The sequence below is a fragment of the Typopeltis vanoorti genome, chromosome 21, assembly GCF_054136105.1.
Source record: "Typopeltis vanoorti isolate ZY-2024b chromosome 21, IOZ_Tvanoo_1.0, whole genome shotgun sequence".
Classification (NCBI taxonomy): domain Eukaryota; kingdom Metazoa; phylum Arthropoda; class Arachnida; order Uropygi; family Thelyphonidae; genus Typopeltis; species Typopeltis vanoorti.
The window spans coordinates 94091214-94111620 of NC_143569.1; the positions used below are offsets into that span (position 1 = coordinate 94091214).

At 32.5% G+C, this 20407-nt stretch overlaps 2 protein-coding genes across 6 annotated transcripts in view; one reads left to right on the forward strand and one right to left on the reverse strand.

Moving 5' to 3' along the window:
* LOC150095118 (pseudouridylate synthase RPUSD1-like) overlaps positions 1–11534 on the forward strand; it is a 53384-nt gene extending 41850 nt beyond the window's left edge. For all 5 annotated transcript variants that reach the window (XM_090410934.1, XM_090410937.1, XM_090410932.1 and 2 more), the window contains exon 4: positions 11106–11534. The gene's annotated coding sequence lies outside the window, so the exon portion shown is untranslated. The remainder of the gene's footprint in view (positions 1–11105) is intronic.
* A 23-nt stretch (positions 11535–11557) lies between these two features.
* The window catches only part of LOC150095119 (ecdysteroid-regulated 16 kDa protein-like), a 34593-nt gene continuing 25743 nt past the window's right edge, over positions 11558–20407 (reverse strand). Inside the window, exons 4-5 of the mRNA XM_090410938.1 lie at positions 13636–13722; positions 11558–12800 (exon numbers count right to left, since the gene is read on the reverse strand). Of these exons, the coding sequence (XP_090267064.1) occupies positions 13636–13722 (87 nt within the window). The 3' untranslated portion in view covers positions 11558–12800. The remainder of the gene's footprint in view (positions 12801–13635; positions 13723–20407) is intronic.

The window sequence follows — 20407 nt, forward strand, 5'->3', positions numbered from 1 at the left end:
GAAATTTTCTTCTTATAAGCTGTTTCTCTTAATTCTTGCCTAACACTTTGTCTAAATTGTTGGAATACAGCCCAATCTAAGTGTGGTTTATCCTCATTAGTCACATTTAAACTGTTGGCTAGTGTCAATAAACGATTGTGAAAATCAGTAACAGTTTCTTTATCTTTTTGTAAGACTCTCTGTAACTTCCATAAATTTGGGCCAATACTCCTTAATTTCGAGAACTGAGAAATAAGATTGTCCTTAAATATTTGATAATCAAATGTATCCTTGAGAATTGGAGATGAGTTAAAATATGCTTTAGCCTTGCCTATTAACTTACTTCTGAGTAAAATTAACAATTGAAAATCCGTCCAATTTGCTATTTCTCTAAGTTTTTCAACATAAGTAAAAAAAAACAGTACATTATCTGATTCTTCACCTGAAAACTGGGGAAAAACCTGTTGTGGGTTCACTGTACGAAAAAATTCACTATCTTCCATTTTAGAACTTGATGAAACTGCCACATTAATCTATTAACAATAACTTAAAAAAAAATAGAATTCTAAAATAACTTCTATGTTTGCCTGATTCTAGTTTACAACCAATTTACTTGATTCATCTTTAAATTCTCCTTACTATTACATTACAAAATCTAATACTTAATATTACAATCTTTATTAGTGAATTCAAATCCTGTCGACTGCGCCATTTTGTTGGATCCTACTTCTTAATTTATACTTTGGATCCGACATGTTGGTCACTATGATGTTCTTAAACAAAATTATAAGTTGCTAGTTGATTTCTAATTCAATATAGAGAAAATTTATATTTATAGACTGCGCCACTCTATATCTCAATTAGTTCAAGAATTGAACAAAAATCAACTCACAACTATCCTCTTTTATATGATGTTATTATATATACTGGCCGAGTATATTTAACTTACTTAATTTTCCCGCTTTGGTTCGAATATTTTATGAATGGTGCAGTAAAAGAGATTCAGGCAAAATACAACTTTTCATTAACAAAAACAAACATTTAATTTTAAAATCATAAATTTTACACTTAACTTCAAATCAGTAATTAAGATATCACAATCACTTCAGCTTCTCCGATAAGTACAATCAAACTCTGACAAGATAAATCTCTTATCTCTATATCACAATCTTTTCATAGTTCCTTAAGTTCCAAATACAATAAAAATTGCAGTAATACCTCTTCATAAATAGACACTTAATTTTACGCTTCTTTTAATTCTCCGCGATAGTTACTGTTAACATCAGGGAATTCTAAGATGAAACTCACACACTTCTCTGAACAGAAATATTAAAGTTGGAATAATCTTACCGTTAATCTTCTTCCTTCATCAACACACACACAAATACTTTTAACAATAAACAGCACTCATTAAAATAAATCTTCTAGCATTAACTGAATTAATTTACAGGCACAATACATATAATCAGATGTTCTTGTATGAAGCACTACTGATTACTCTTGAATTAGGGCAATACACAATAATTCTTTAACTTAGGGTTTTATATGTACAGATGTTCATTCCTCCGGCATTCAAATAATTCTTAACACCGCTATCATTAAACACAACCCTGTTGTCTCTATTTATTCTCTAGTTACTTCTTACTATGCTTCACATTTCAGTGTGTCCTTGAAAGGTCGGCCCTGAAAATAAATCTCAACTAAAGTATCGCTAGTCATTCAGCTATCTTCCGTTGCATTATTTGTTATTCAGAAACTTATTAGCTAACTGCTTCTCAACTTGTAGACTTTATTTAGTTGCTTGAGTGACTTGCCGACTCGCTATTATCGCACTGATTGCCGAATGCCCGATTCCAACCTAATGCCAATCCTTCTCTCTCTAATAAATCTCTAATGCTCTAATCTCCTAATTCCTTTTTTTCCAGCGTTCCACCTTTTTATATCCATTTTTCCTGCCTAAATTCTTCTCGAGATCTCTTTAACTTTCCAGTAAACTTTCAGCATTTTCAATAAACCTCCTCTTCACGTTCTGTTCCAATTCTCACGCTCGCTTACTTACATGTATCTCCATGACAACAAAACATAAATAAAATTGAGCTATTACATAACGTTAAACTTTCACAAACAGGAATAAATAGATAATATTTACATTTCAAATAATGCGCAGTTAAATTATCAAATACAAGTTCTTACAATATTAACATAGTAATCATTAAAATAACTTAATATTTTATCACAGAGTTTTTCTACTATTAATACATACGTTCTTGATTAAATAATTAAATATTAGATAAAATTAAAGTAGTTATGAATATTAAATTGTAAAATAAGTTGTTTACATTAAATAATATTTACAAGTCTAACCTTTGTGATGGAAGATCATGTTGGATTCTGAAGCAAATAATAATTAATCTAATCTCTACATAATCAGAATCCAACAGTATGAAGGTCAGCAATACAAAGACAATGAAAATAGGTCGAATTGTTGAAAATGTCAACTGCATTGTGAATGGAAAACCTGTGGAACAAGTAAAACATTTCAGCTACTTAGGGATGATTTTTAGTGAAGATGGTAAATTAAATATGGAAGTAGATAACAGGATCAACAAAGCTGGTATGGTAGGAAGTCAATTGAAAAATTCATATGGAATAAGAGAGAAATTAGAACATTAAATTAGCTGTATATAAGATTGTTCAAACCAGTTTTAACTTATAGATCTGAGAGTTGGGTCAGAAGTAAAGCACTTAACCAAAGACTAGAGACTGCAGATGTGAGAGTCCTGAGAAAGATTAGAGGCATGAACAGATGGCAATATCATATCAAAAATGAAGATATTAGGAAAGAACTTACATTGTCAGCATCCAGTAATGTGTTAGCACAGCTAATCTTAAATGGTATGATCACGTAAACAGAATGGGCGAGGAAAGATTAGCAAAACAAGTGTTCTCCACCAGATTGGCAAGAAAACGACCCAAAGGAAGACCAAGATATAGATGGATTGATACGGTACAAAGTGCCTTAGATGATAGAAATATAAGATCTGATAATGTTGGAGTCTTGACAAGTAACAGACTGATTTGGAGGAAAATTGTAGATAGGAAGTTAGTAATGATGTAAATTTTTCATGTAGTACTATCATATCCTGTACACCCTTTGAGGATACATGTCAGGAATTTGATGACATAATGGCAGTCTTTAGCAATGTAGACAGCACACAAAAGGAATGCATATTTTGAATACCAACATGCTATGTTTTAGTGCTACAAACAGTATGTTGTTTTTGCACTGCATATTTTTAGAATTTTGGTATTATATAGTTAGTTTGCCATGTGCAGTGGTAGAATACAATGACTGGAAAAAAGGGAATCTAAACACTACAAAATTTATCTAGAGATGAAAAATTGTCATCTTTTAGTAATTTCATAAAAAGTTACACAGCCAATTAAATTTTTTTCCCCCTCATGCTATTTATACTGTATTATATTTCTTTGCCTCAATAGCTACATATTGAAATCTAACTTGTATGTGTGAATGAAAGAAATAACCTTTAAAACATGTTAATGCACTATTGGATATGATGTTAAATCAGAGTTATGTCAAGTTTATGGAATGGAAACTTTACAAAAATTCAGACACTCTCTGTATTGTAAATTTTGATTTTTGTTCTTACTAAGTTATGAACACTCCTGAAGCCTTTTCCTACACTTCCAGCCACTTCATTCTTTAGCTTCCCCCCATATCAGTCGCATAGCTGCCAAGATAACTGAAGTGAGTTGTACCTTGTTCTATAGTATATCCTTAAACACAGATTTCTTTTTAATCATTGGTTTTCATTACTTTGGTTATCATTAGTTGCAGCAATAGGAGCTGATTTCTCTTGCATTTGTAAATAAGATCAAATCATCAGCATAATTGAAATCAGATACTCTAAAACCACCTCAGTCACCTTGAAATGTCAATTGGTTATTTTCAGAATATTTCTATAGCTATTGCTATGATTTATGTTGAAGTTCCCAAAATAAAAACTAGGTAGAAACTGGAATGCAAATAATTGACAAAAATTAATTACATTTACAAGCATATTTTGCTAGTTCAGGCTAGTATTATCAGAGGCACTTTAACAGTGCACATCCCAAGAAGGAAAAGATTTTTAGAGAAGGATAGCTGCATGCATGGAGAACAGTGCCACTATTCATAGTAATTCCTGTTAATGCTGATGAGTAGATACTACAGTGTACCCAAAATCAAAGAGATCGCACTAATCAATTCTGTTGCAGTTAACTAGATTCTTCTGTATAACTTGTGTTTTTTCCAGGAATGGTCTGATTTCAACTGGGATCTGTGAAGTAACCTGGCTTTCTTACATCTAAAAATGCCACTGTCATATTAGATCTATTATGTCCTTGTTTGTATATCAAACAGACTTTTCTGTCTGTTTGATATACTACCAAAGAATGCCATAAACTCTTAGGAAAGAAAGGCAATCCTTGATTTGTCTCAGGAAGATGAAAACTTTTAGACATTTGTATACTGATTGTGTTTTAAGAGGGAGCCCATTTTATCCATTGCATCTTTGGTGTATAGTCTGGTTGGTTTTTTGTTCTATTTTTGTTGGAATGATGTAAATAGAGTATTGTTCTAAGTGCAATGCTTGTCCTGAGGCAAAATTCACTTTGTCTTAGAAGCTCAAGTTTGAAATTCCAAATTTCTAGGTGAGATGGATATGCAGGAGGCACTTTGAACCTTTTTGAACTTTTGTAGTTAATTCCAAACCACAGTCTCGAGAACTCGTCTCCAAATATTGTAATACTACTGCAAATTTTCCTCACAATTGCTGTAAGTGTTGCTAGTTGTGAGAGGAGTTTTTCTAAATTAAAATTGATTAAGAATTACCTACATTACTGTGAAATAGACTTCGCCAATGTCATCGATTTTGCTAACAGAAAAGCAAGAAAAATAACATTTTAGAATGTTGGAATTAAAGTTATACTTCAAAAATAAACAGTGTTTTAATTTATTTCCCTATACATCGTTTGACTTTTTGTAGTATTTTTGATGTGTATTGAGAGGGCGACAAACTCATGGACTGCAAAAGGTCCACGAGTCAGGCAAAAGCTTCACATATCCACACACCATGTGGATATGTGAAGCAGCATATAGATATCTGCCTGTGAGCATGTGGTAAGCTGAACATGTGAGGGACCTATCCTACTTGTAAAGGCCAGAACCTCTTTTCCTCTTTAGAAATGGAGGAAGACAACTGTAAAAGGAATCAAAGATAAATGTGACACGAAAACTGAAGATAAAGATATCCTAGATGTCTGGAGTAATTACTTTGAGAGACTGTTAAACAAACCAATATGAGACAGAACCATACAAGAAAATTTTCAAGAAGAGCACATATCAATACTTGAGATAGAAAAAGCTATCAAAAACTTAATGTGGAAAGGTAGTTGGAGTAGATATGCAACCAGAAATGCTGAAGTATGGGTGGTATAAAGTTTTACAGTGGCTACATTGCATAATTCAGAGGGCCTCGTCAGACAATCAAATTCCCAATGATTAAAGTGGAGCTCTCATGGTACCATCTATAAGAAAAAAGGAATAAAACTGAATGTGAGAATTAGAAGAATTTCTTTATTAAGTGTTCTAGATAAGATTTATACAAGCATACTTGAAAAGGTTGAGAAAGATTATGGAAGAGAAACTTGAACAAGCTGGGTTTAGGCTAAATAGGTTGTCAAGATCAGATTTTCACTTTAAGACAAATAATTGAAGAAGTGTGGGAATATGACAAAGATCTGTATTTGAGTTTTGTAGATCTGGGAAAAAGGCATGTGACAATGTGCCCACAGAAAAGCTTTTCAAAAACACTACAATTATATGGGGATGAATGGAACATCATACAGAGCAATATATTTGTTGTCAGTCAGCAGTTTGAATTAAAGGAAATACAGGAAGATCGTTTGGATGTAAAATCAAGGTACATTACAATATCCCCACTCTTATTCATCATCTATATAGATCACATAATGAAAGAAAGTGGCATTAGGCCTAATATTAGAATTGGAGATGTCAAACTTAGCTCTTTGCTTTATACTGATATGCTCCTAAACACATCTAGTGGGGAACTGGACAATGAGACATTTGTGCTTATGAAGGTTTTACTAAGGTAGAAGTGGAGGAATTTTTTGAGTCTTCAGAGAAAGCTACTGACACAAAGAAAAAGTTGGTCCTTGTTAGGAATCTAAATAGTAGAGTAGGAAATGATTTGCAGACATACAAAAATATTTTGTGGAAAATTTGGAGAAAAGAGCAAAGCTAATAATAATGGCAAAATACCTGTTGGACTGGTTATTACTAACACCATGTTCCAACATAAAAATGTGCACAAATTCACATGGAGAGAAGAGGCAAGGAATAAGAAAAGTCTCATTGACTATTTTATTGTTGATAGTGATGTATTCTCCCTGGTGCAGGACACCAGAGTGTACAGAGGATTTGAAATCGGAAGTGATCACCATTTAGTCTTGAGCAGGATAAAATTGAATTTCATATTGAAAAGAAGAGCATGTAAGAAAGTTTTAAAGCAAATAAAAGTTCAGTAGATGTCAACTGTAGACTAAAATACAGACATTATTTAAGAAAAAATTTGAAAACAGGAACCACACCATGGAGATTCAGCCAGGGAGACATGTGGTGAGGTTGTCTGCAAGGATAGAAAAATCAGAACTCCATGGTGGATACAGGAAGTTAAAGAGGCAGTGAAGGAAAAGAAGTCAGCTTATGCTCTTAGAGAATACAGAAACAAATGTAAAAAAGCTACATTGTGTAAAACTAGCTAAACAAAAGTCATGGAAAGAACATAGAAAATAAATATCAAGGTGGTAGCAAGATATTCTGGAGGTTGTTGAAACTCAGAAATGGAGGAAAGAGTGGTATAAAAGGAATTAGAGATGATAAAGGTGACATGAAAATGGTGAAAGATTTTTTTTGATATCTTCAAAGATATCAAAAATGAGTTATGGAGTAATTACTTCGAAAAATTGCAAAATGTAACAATCAGTGACACCACACTGGTAAAAAAAAACAAAAAACTGACCTGGCATGCAATCAGGAATACATATCCATACTTGAAGTAGAAAAAGCCATCAAAAGCCTGAAATGTGGAAAGGCATCTGGAGTAGATGATCTCTGCTAACCCATTCCTGGAAGCTGACAATGTCAAGTTCTTTCCTAATATCCTCGTTTTTAATATGATATTGCCATTGATGCCATCTGTTCACGCCTCTAATCTTTCTCAGGACTCTCATATATGCGGTCTCTAGTCTTTGGTCAAGTGTTTTACTTCTGACCCAGCTCTCAGATCCATAAGTTAAAACTGGTTTAAAATTAGCTGATTCTTTATTCTTTGCTGATTCTGTTATCTATTTCTATATTTAATTTACCATCGTCACTAAAAATCATCCTAAGTAGCTGAAATGTTTCACTTGTTCTAGTTTCGCCATTCACAACGCAGTTGACATTTGACTATTCTGCCTATTTTCATTGTCTATCTTTTTATTGCTGACCTTCATACCATATCTATTACAACACTTATTCAATTTAGTCAGGGAATCTTGCAGACTTGTAGCGGATTTATTTAAAAGTATAACATTGTCCACATAAAGCAAAGAGCTGACATTAACATCTCCAATTTTGATATCATGTTTAATACAACTTTCCTTCATAATATGATTCATATAGATAATGAATAACAGGGAAGATAATGTACATCCTTGACTGACACCAGATTTAACATTAAACCATCTTCCTGTACTTCAATTCTAACTGCTGACTTACAACTCAAATAAAGACTAAGTATTGCTTGATATAATGCCCCATTGACACCATATAACTGTACTGTTATAAAATACATTTACACAAGAATATTATTTAATTTGCTAAATATTACAGACCATCTGTAGCTGCTGAAGATGGTCTGTAATATTTGGCAAATTAAATAATATTCTTGTGTAAAAGTATATATTTTATAATCCTAATGTCACAAGTATCTTTAAAGAATAGCTTCTCTCTTGGCACCTTGTCATATGCCTTTTCCAGTCCAGATTGACAAAACTTAAATACAGATCTTTGTTATATTCCCATGATTTCTCAACTATTTGTTGTAAAGTGAAGATCTGATCCTGACAGCCTCTATTTGGCTTAAATCCAAGGTTTTCTTCCACAATTCTTTTCAACCGTTTCTCAAGTATACTGGTATAAATATTACCAGGAACACTCAGTAGGGAAATACCTCTGTAATTCTCGCATTGTTTTATTTTCCTTTTTATATATGGGTACTATGAGAGCTCTACTCAAATCATCTGGAATTTGCCCCTCTGAACTGTGCAGTGCAGCCACTATAAGACTTTTATACCACCATACTTCAGCATTTCTGGTCGAATATCATCTACTCCTGCTGCCTTTCCACATTTCAAACCGTTGATGGTTTTTTCTACTTAAAGAATGGGTATGTAATCCTAACTGTATGCCTGTTGAGTATTATTTACTACTGTATTATCACTGCTTGTTTCATTTAGCAATTTTTTGAAGTAATTACTCAATACTTCAATGATATCTTTTTCTCCCATTTTCGTGTCACCTCTATCATCTCTAACTCCTTTTACAGCACTCTTTCCTCTATTCCTAAGCTTCTTCAACACGTTCCAGAATATCTTACCTATTTATTTTCTATGTTCTTGACAAAGTCCTCCCATGACTTTTGTTTAGCTTTCTTACATTTGACTCTGTATTCTATAAGAGCACAAACTGATTTATTTGCCAGGAACTTTTGATATGCTTTCTTCTTTTCATTTATCACCTCTTTAACTTCCTGTGTCCACCATGGAGTTCAAATTTTTCTTGCAGACGACCTTACCACATGCCTCTCTGGCTGAATCAATCAGAGTTTTCTTAAAGGCTTGGTTCCTGTTCTCAAACTCTTTCATTTTTTCTTCAATAATCTTTGTGTATTTTAGTCTATAGTTCACATCTGAGAGCAACTCAACTTTTATTTGCTTTAAAACTTTCTTACATGCTCTTCTTTTCAATATGAAATTCAATTTTATCCTGCTCAAGACTAAATAGTGATCACTTGCAATTTCAAATCCTCTGTACACTCTGGCGTCATGCACCAGGGAGAAAACATCACGGTCAGTGAGACTGTTCTTGTAGCTGATTTTTCACCCTAGTTCCTTGGTGAAAACAACAAGGTCCTTGTTTAACCGTGCGATGCCCCAGCCGGCATGAAATTTTGTCATGTTGTACCATCATTTTGTATTTTGGTTTAAGCCAATAAGAATACAATTTGGTTGGCTAAATCCCAAATTGCCAGCCCCATCCTCGTTCGTTCAGTATCCAGGTAGTTACCTAACGGGGTGCACCACGAGAAGGTGAGGATTGGACATTACGTCAGAAGCTCTGGTCGGTTCTCCGCATTCCTTTAAAGGCTATGTGGAGGTTTCCTCTCAATTATATAGCTTTGACCCTTGAGCATCCCAAGATGGTGGATTAAATCTGGAAATAGACAACAGAATTAGCAAAGCTGATATGGTGGGTAGCCAGCTGAATAAATTTGTACGGAATAAGACAGAAATTAGCCACAATACCAAACTATCAGCATGAGACTGCATTCAAACCAGTTAAATTATGAATCAGAGTTGTTAGAATAAAGCACTTGATCAAAGACTAGGAGATCACAGATATGAGGGTTCTAAGAAAAATCAGGAGTGAACCAATGGCATCAGTGGGAGAATCATTAAAAATGACATTAGAAAGGAACTTGACATTAGCATGCAAAGATGTGTCAGAGCTAATTTAAGTGGCCATATAACCTTAGAATGGGTGCAGTAAGGTTATCAAAACAGGTCTTTGATGATGAGACCCAAAGAACAGAGTCAATCCACCTTGGTGAAGCGATTCATGTCAGAAGTGCCTTAGAATCATAGAATGTTAGATATTACAATATTGGAGTGCTCACGAGTAATACTGATTTTGAGGAAAATTGTTGATAGGAGATTAATAATGTAATCTTTATCATGTAGTGCTGTCATAGTAACCTGAACATCCCATGGGGACACCTATCAGGAAATTGAAAAAGGTAACAAGCTTTTTTTTTTTTTTGCTTTACATCTCTCTCAAACCCAACAACTTCTCCAGTTTCCCATTACTCTTTATACTCAAAAGTGATCTTATATATTTTTCTCTCAAGTTTATTCTTAACATTTAGTGCAGTGTTAAAAAAAAAAAGTAACAGATAATGATAAACTTGTAAATATAATTTAACTGACATGCTATTCTATAATATTTATAGTCAAGTATAATAAAATTTGCAAATATCATTATGAGCCTGGTTTGCACATGTCTCCAGCCAACAGGCTGACTGTTGAATTACACAGTTAGCATGGATGCAATTGCCAGGTGGTAAATGAATTTCATTACTCTAATACTTCTGTCCTGTTTATGACATCGAAAAGTTCCATGCTTGGTCTCTCTTGGGGGGGGGGATTCCAAATTAGTTAAAAATAAAATCTTCAGTCCACCCACTTTAGATTTACAATCTTTCATGAGTGGGCAATTACATTAACAAAAATTGACCTAATGGATATATACAATTGTCTGGAGATATAAATTTCATCTATCACTACCCTGCTTATTAGAAGGCTTGAAGAATAAGATGCTTCTCTAATTATGATGGAAAGCTTCAGTGATCATGTCATTAAAAGTGTGAAAATAATTTGTCTATATCATTGTTACCTTGGTAAATCTGCAAGCATTCAAAGAGCTCTCCCCCCCCCTTCCCCGCAGTGATCTAGTTTCACCATGTAGATATACAAGATCTAACTTAACATTTATCAAAATGTAGCAGTTTTTTTTTTTTAAAAAACTTTTAGCAAAACTGCATTTTTAATTTGTTTTAATCTAGATTTGAAATCTAACTTCAATTAATTTGAATTGACTGTCAAGCAAAAACCACTTGAAGTGTTTCTTTGTATTAAGAGATTTTAATTTTAGCTCAAATAAATGTACTTGTTTTTTATAGCATCATAAAAAAAAAAATTGACAAGTTTTTTTTTTTGGTAAGGTGGTGCCTATCCAAAGATCTTGATGGTAGTGCGGCACAGTCAGATACAACGGGAAGTTCTAAAATTGTACAAACAGTTACTAAGAACAACCCAAAACATACCTGGAGCTAACGAACAAGTCCGACAGCAGTTCCAAGAAGCCTCCTTGTTACCTTCAACAAATGTTATACATATTGAATATATGCTACGACGGGGCTGGCGACAGTTGACAATGTTAAAAAGCCAACATGTTACAGGGCTTGGCTCCTTTAAAAAAGGATAAACTAAATAGATAGGAATGATAATGCAAAGTCTAGAAGCAATGTGTAGCAAAGTATGTAAGCTTAATTGTATCTGTATAGTGGTTCCTTAAGCCAACTATGTTGCACTAATATTTGAATCCTGCATTGTTGTGTCAGCTTAAAATTTCATAAATATTTGATGTTTAATTTTCATATATTACAAAAATTCATTCACATTAACAAATCATTTTATTGAATTACAAAGTGATTATCTTGTATTTTTATTCAACTGCATACATAAAACAAGTAATATATGAATTCATTTGTTTATATGCATTAAACCATAAATAGAATACTCAAACTGCATTAAGAATGAGTTGACTCAATATTATATACAAAATAGGCTATACTTTATGTAACTTTTACATGTTTCTGTAGGACTGATTGAACAAATGGGTTAAATTTCAATGTTTTCTACATTTTATGCAACAGATCAAATTGCATGATTATAAAATAAACCCCTAAAATTTCAGATCTTACTTTTCATTAAAAAAAAATTCACAAGGGAAGAAACAGTTCTTATACAAAAAGAAATCTTTGTTTCTATAATGTAAAGTTAGCACTAAGGAATACAGGAGATCTGTTGATTGCTTTGTTCATTAACTATGCTGAACCATCTCAAATGATGAAAGAAAGATGTTACATAAATTACTATAAAGCAATATTTTATAAGATTGTTTTTCTCTAGATCACTCTAATTGTGATTAAGATTTTTAGTCACGAGAAGTAGATTTTTGTGAAATTTTTCAAAATTCACGAAATTTATAAAAAAAATTCAAAAAACATTTTGGATGGACATTTTCAGATCATATTCTGAAACTTCACTTTGTTTTTAAATGAATTCCATTAAAACAAAGTTTTGCAACTGAAAAAGTCGCATTGTAATTTACATCAAGTATGGAATGATACTCATTCTACAGTTTCAGTAATAATAAATACTACTTTCAAATTAATTTACTTGGCACATTTGTGATAACATCTGGATTAATAACCAACAATATCAACTTAGTTGGCATTTCCTGATTCTTTTCTTGGTTTTTGTTAAAACAAAAGTTCAAATCACCTATTCTCAATTCAATAATAAATACAATTTATTGGGTTTGGACAAATTTAAGGAATTCAGTGTAAAAAAAATTAATTTAATATTTTAGCAAGCACCTACTGCATGTTACTGCTATTTATTTTTAAGTTTATTTATACAGATGAATTAAATTTTAAATATGAGAACATAAATATTGTGCTTTCATTGAAAAAGACAAATGAAATTAAGTTTGAAAGAAACACCCGGATGCATTTGAAGAAGTCGGCATCAGTTTTCTTTATGCTATTTTCCAAACTGCTGATACGCAGTATTTTACATCTGAATATTTAAATTTTTTTTCTTTATACCCAGTAAATCCTCTTCAAAAGTTCCTATAAAAAATAACAATAGTTAATGAATAGTAATGGCTCTTCTTATCTATTCACTTTACTAAGACATTTTTTTTAAGCATGTAGAAGTTCAGAGAATATATTCTAAGTACAGTAGTTTTAATTTTTTTTGTGCTCTACCTGGTACTATTTTTTACATAGTAGTGGTGATAAATGCAACATTTTGCTATTTGTGTATGAGAAATAAGACTTGCATTTATTTAGCTCTTATCACCATGGATAAAGCCTACTGATTAAATTTCAGGAAAGGTAGAAATTAGTCTGGGTAGTGACCCCTGTCAATGCATGGCAGTATACACATCAATACAGAGGCAATTTGATGCAAAATTGAGAACAATTATATAAAACTAAGCTACTTGTGAAGATATTTCCTGGGCAACTATTGTTTAGTCATGCTCAATTGAAAGGTTTAATTTTGTGTCAAGTATAATTTACTTTGAAAATATCACCTACAATAACATAGTAAAATGTTTCATCTGGAGATATTTGTTAACTGTGGCAGTATTTAAAAATAGCAGTTAGGTGAGGATTGGTTGGAATTATTTTAGCTTAGTTTATTTCAATAGCATTGGGATGAGCTAGACATTTAGTAATGAAAGAAATACTTTGATCAGTTCAAATCAACAGATCTAATATTCAAATTGACTAGACTTAAGTTTATTGCACCTACAAAAAACAAAATCATAGGGTTAAAGAGAAATGCAAGTAATCACAATGCAGTTATGTGTAGTTTGTTTATAAAGTATTGAGAGAATGCATATACTTTTCACTTATAGGTAATTTATTAAATACAAGAGACAAAGCAGAAAATTCCTACCTATACAATTCTTACTGGGACTAATACACATTCCAAATTCCTATGTGCATCTTCATCTTTAACCAGAAACTGCACATCAAGACTTACCTAGACATTAAATTAATAAAAAGGCTAAAATTAGTAATAATTATTTATATCAAGTTACTTAATAATCAACCTCAATTTACAAAATGTTTAAGATGTAATGAAAAAAAGCTGCATGAATCTTTTGCTACAGCAAATCTTAAGTCTATAATTTAAATTTATAATCTGTCTACATGAAACATTGGATTATCAGCATTAACCAATGCAAGTAATATACTAGTATATTAAAATACAATAAGCATAAACCACATTGTTTAAATTTGTCCTTGTTTATGAAAGCAAGTTTGCTGCTGATAACAAAGAAAACTACCTAGCTTAGTGAACATTAGTAAAACAAGCTCTAAGTAATATGTATAATTCAGAAAACAAATACTACAATTATAAAAATGGCTATTGGTTATATGGAAAAATTCTCTAATCCTATTCTATCATATATCAGATGAATGTCATAATAAAACATAATTTACATATATAAAAAATCAACCCTGCATTTGCCAACGTTTATAACAGCTCTTATGCTGTGTGTGTTGCAAGTAACTTTCATTTCTCCCAACTTCTCATCACATAATAGAAAATGTAAAAAAGGTCTAAATTTCACAATTCCTCCAAATGCTAAAAAGCACAAAGCTGACACAAAATTAGAATTACCTTAATGATGTATTCTTTAAAATATGTCAATAGAATTCCAAATCCCACCCTTTATCTTATAAAAACTGAACCCTTAATAACTAATATCAGTAAAACCAATGAAGGCAAAAATACTCACATCGATAAATCTGATTACCATAAAATCAGAACATATTATATTAGGAAAGAAATTGATAAAAGCTTGCATAAATTCCAAAGATTAACATTTTCATGAAAATATCTAGATTATCTGGCCACTATTTTGAGGCAGTAAATATCTGGTTTATATCATAAACACAAAATGTCTCCCTCCCTCCCCCCAATAAAAAAAATTTGGTTAAAACAGACTTGTTAGGCATGCTAAAGAGAACCATATCACCTGATATCTTTTCTTCATGTAAGCTTCGATATGTTAAGTTTATTTTTCACTTGGTCAGACTATAATAACTTTGCCCCAGTCCTGAAGATACTTTCAGGCGCAGACTTTGTTTGCACACACTTGAATAAAGGGTTAAACTAAATTTATTATTCTAGATATGTTAATATTTGAGTTCCTAAAACAATGGAGAAAGTTGAAATGAAAAACGTTTAACTGCTGCTATCCTCACTGATTAATGTAATTTCAGCTGATTACTAATTGAAGTTATATTAATGAGTAATTTTTAAAAAAGCAGTATCTGAATAGATTTTTGGACTTCTAGCAGACAACTTGCAGAAATGTTCCCTGTCCACTTATCTCTACTTTCTCACAAGAAAAGGAGATTTATCTAATAGCTTCATCCAAAGATTACAATTCACAAAACGAGTATAAGAAAGAAAAATCCATCTTAAATTTAGCCCTTACATGATTAGATCACTGCATCAATAGCGAAGTGCACAATAAACTGACAAATATTAGCAGTTACCTACACCTCTTCATTATACCCTCACCATATCAAGGAATTGATCATACTAATCCCATTTTTCAATGCTCACAAATACTAATCATCAACCAGTGCCTTAAACTAAGAAATCCTGCACTTTACACATTTCTTTGCTGGCAACACCACAATAAGCCATGCTATTTGTTTGTCCAAAATTTTGTTTTCCATTCCCAAATTAAATTTAAACTTTCATGAGCTTGAAATTCCCAGATATTTATGACATCCATGAAGGCTATCAAAAGGTAACTTTACACATTCTATTTTCAAAGCCATCTTCACTTCCAATTCATTACAAAACTTAAAATGAGAGTAACACCATCTGACTACAATACTATGAGGGGGAAAGGGGGGGTAAAAGTTTTTTGTTCCGGGTGTTTATCAGAAAGAAAAAGAACAAAATTACAATTTGATGAAACATGAGGGTTAAAGAGTTTTTAAGACATGTTCTTTCTTTTGGTTATATCAGTTGATTTAATCTTTTTGTTCTAGGTATTTAAGCAGACCTTAGCCCCTCCCCTTACTATAAGGTTTATAAATTTCACTATCAACTTAGTGAAATCTAAGAGAATGAATCCACTACTTATTCTCTCAAATTTTGTTTACATGAATGTTATTTATTGATTGCAATAATATTCATGTAAACAAGATTTGAGAAACTGACAATTTACATTTTATCCTAATGAATAAAGTACAAGAAAAAGGACACATAAGCAACATCAGAAATCTTGCTACTGGATTACTGTATACACTTCAAGCATCACAAATTGAAAAGTCACTATTATAGATCCGAGAAATTGAAAGCAAGTATATTACAATGCTTAGAAACTAAAACCTGCAGACTTAGATAAACCTTATTCTCATACCAGCTAAATTCCACTTAATTTTTAAATTTTAAGCTTCATTGCAACCTCAAATTAGTTTAATTGCTTTTCTACTACAATTGTGAAATTCCCAATATGTAGAGGATAAGGATATTATGAAAGTAACAAAAACTTTTCATGGACTAACTTTCTATCAAGTGTTTCTCCAAATTAATCTGTTATCTGTCAAGACTCCAACATTGCCATATCTTATATTTCAGTCTAAGACATTTCTTGCTGTATCAATCTACTTAAATCAGTCATCCTGATTTTTTTCTGCCATCTATTCACATCCCTGCTACTGTTGTCCTACTTTTCATATAGGTGTCTCCAGTCTGATTTCTAATCTAGCTCTCACATCTATAAGTGAAAACAGGTTTGAACACTGATGTGTATATATATATATATATATATAGCCAATTTAATGTTTTGATTTCTCCTGTATTCCATACAAATTATTCATTTGGCTTTCTACCATATCATCTGTGCTAATTCTGTTGCCTATTTCCATATTTAATTTGCAATCTTCACTAAACATTGCGCCTAAAATAGCTCAAATATTACTTTTTTTTATAGGTTCTCCAGAATGCAGTTGGTTTTTTAGTATTCTTGCTTATTCCTATAGTTTGCCTTTTTATTACTAATGTTCATATCAAATTTATTACAGTGGTTATTCAGTTAAGAGAATTGTGCATACTTGTATGAGATTTATTTAAGGATAGCATCATCTGCATAGAGTAAAATATCCAATTTTGATATCACATTTAATGCCATCATTTTTCAGAATGTGGTCCATCAACAAAATGCAAGTACAGATCTTTGTTATATTTCCAGGATAGTGTATATAGGATTTTATGATAGTACTAGATGAAAAGTTTACATTGCTAACTTCCTGTTGACAATTTTCTAATTTAGTCTTATCTGTTTCCCAACTGTGTCTTGAAGTAAAAATCTAAGTTTCCCTTCTATAATTTTTTTTTATTAGTCTTTTTATTTCTCAAGTATGCTTCCATAAATCTTATCTGGAACACTTAGGGAAATTCTTCTGTAATTCTCACATTGTTTTATTTCCCCTTTTACAGATAGGTACTATGAGAGCTGTACTCCAGTCAATCATCTGTAATAGATACTCTGACCAGGTCTTTAAATTATGCAGTGCAACCACTGAAAAACTTCTATATCTCCATATTTGAGCATTTCTGGACAAATAGCTACCAGATTTCCATCTTTCAGATTTTTGATAGTCCATCCTAAATCATATGTACTCCTGAATGCATTCTTCTAGAATTATCATTTCTTGCTTCATTTAGCAGTCTCTGAGAGTAAGTATTCCACACATCCAGAATCTATCTTCAGTCTGTCACCTTTATTTTTTTTTTTTTTTTTTACAATACTTGTCCAAGTTTTTTTCTTCAATAGCATCCAGAACATTTAGCCACCTTACTGGTAACCTAGAAGGTAAATATCAGAATCTTTCCATGATTTTTGTTAAGCTACTATTAATATTGCTTAATGCTTTTAGTTTTCTCTATAAGCTCTCAGAACACATGCTGACTTTCTTGCTAAGAACTTTTCATATGCTTCTTTTCTTTGTCAGGATTTCCTCTAGCTAAATCCAGAGTTCTGATTTTTCTATCTTATAAAAAGCTTCACCAATTGCCTCTGATTGAATCAGTTGTTTTCTTGAGCTTTCATTTTTTTTCTTGAATAATATTCATGAGATTGTAGTTCCCCTCCAAAAGCTGGGGATTTTTTTTTAAAAACTTCTTTATATATTTTTATATTCAGTATGAAATTCATTTTTATCTTGCTCAAAACAAAACTTAAAATGGTAATCACTTAGTATTTCAAATTCCCTGTATAGTGAACTAGCATGTCTAAACCAGCATTAAGATATAGATATCATCTTGTCTTTGTTGAAAGATGGTGCTTGTAATGAGAAATCCATGTCTTGAACAGGTGGGTACCTATTAGTAACCTTGCTCTTTTCTTCAAGTTTTTGCAAGACAGTTCTATATGTCTAGTATTAATTCCTAGGACAAACACGAGCCAACTTTTCCTTTGTCAGCTTGAATAAATTTTATCAAATTCTTTAGGACTTTTGGTGGGACCATAGGTACAAATAAATCTTATCATCCAAATCCCTGTTTTGATAGTTGTGACATTGCCTCAAAAGTAAATTGATCTCAAATGACCTTGATGTTGTTGGTCATTTGAGATCAATTTCCTGATCATCAAATTCCTGCCATGTACCCTCAAGGAGTGTACAGGATATGATAGTACTACATGAAAAAAAAAAAATTTACATCAAATTTGGAGGAATCTACAATTTTCCTCCAAATCAGTCTGTTACTTGTCAAGACTCCAACATTATCAGATCTTCTATTTCTATCGTTTAAGGCACTTTGTACTGTATCAATCCACCTATATCTTGGTCTTCCTCTGGTTCGTTTTCCTGCCAACCTGGCAGAGAACACTTGTTTTGCTAATCTTTCCTCGCCCATTCTGTTTAAGTGACCATACCACCTGAGATTAACTCTGCTAACGCATTCCTCGATGCTGACAATGTCAAGTTCTTTCCTAATATCCTCGTTTTTAATATGATATTGCCATTGATGCCATCTGTTCACGCCTCTAATCTTTCTCAGGACTCTCATATCTGCGGTCTCTAGTCTTTGGTCAAGTGTTTTACTTCTGACCCAACTCTCAGATCCATAAGTTAAAACTGGTTTGAACACCGTCTTGTATACAGCTAATTTAGTGTTCCGACTAAATTCTCTCTTATTCCATTGACTTCCCACCATACCAGCTTTGCTGATTCTGTTATCTATTTCTATATTTAATTTATCATCATCACTAAAAATCATACCTAAGTAGCTGAGATGTTTTACATGTTCCACACGTTCTCCATTCAAGACACAGTTGACATTTTCAATGATTCTGCCTATTTTCATTGTCTTTGTATTACTGACCTTCATACCATATCTATTACAACAGCTATTCAATTTAGTCAGAGAATCTTGCAGACTTGTAGCGGATTTATTTAGAAGTATAACATCATCCGTATAAAGCAAAGAGCCGACATTAACATCTCCAATTTTGATATTATGTTTAATACCACATTCCTTCATAATCTGATCCATATAGATCATGAATAACAGAAGGGATAATGTACATCCTTGTCTCACACCAGATTTAACATGAAACCATCTTCCTGTACTTCCTTCAATTCTAACTGCTGACTTACAACTCAAATAAAGACTAAGTATTGCTTGATATAATGCCCCATTGGCACCATATAACTGTAGCGTATTGAATAGCTTCTCTCTTGGCATCTTGTCATATGCCTTTTCCAAATCGACAAAACTTAAATACAGATCTTTGTAATATTCCCATGCTTTCTCAACAATTTGTCGTGAAGTGAAGATCTGATCCTGACAGCCTCTATTTGGCCTGAATCCAGATTGTTCTTCACCAAGCTTTTCTTCCACAATTCTTCTCCACCCTTTCTCAAGTATACTTGCATAGATCTTGCCAGGAACACTCAGTAAGGAAATACCTCTGTAATTCTCACATTCAGTTTTGTTTCCCTTTTTATATGGGTACTATGAGAGCTCGACTCCAATCATCAGGATTTCGTCCCTCTGTCCAGGCTTTCTGAACTATGCAGTGCAGCCAAGTAAGACTCTTATACCACCATAATTCAGCATTTCTGGTCGAAAATCATCTACTCCTGCTGCCTTTCCACATTTCAAGCCTTTGATTGCTTTTTCTACTTCAAGTATGGATATGTATTCCTGACTGCATGCCTGGTCAGTGTTTTTTTACCACTGTGCTGTCATCACTGCTTGTTTCATTTAGCAGTTTTTCAAAGTAATTACTCCATACTTCAAGGATATCTTTTTCTCTTGTTTTCATGTCACCTTTATCATCTCTAACTCCTTTTACAGAACTTTTTCCTCCATTACTAAGTTTTTCAACAACCTCCAGAATATTTTGCCACCTTCTTGATATTTATTTTCTATATTCTTTCCAAAGTCCTCCCATGACTTTTGTTTAGCTAGTTTTACAGTGTTTAGCATTCTTGCATTTGTCTCTGTATTCTCTAAGAGCACAAGCTGACTTATTTGCCAGGAACTTTTGATATGCTTTCTTCTTTAACTTCCTGTGTCCACCATGGAGTTCTAATTTTTCTATCCTTGCAGACAACTTCACCACATGCCTCTCTAGCTGAATCAATCAGGGTTTTTTCAAGGCTTGCCACTGAATCTCCAAGGT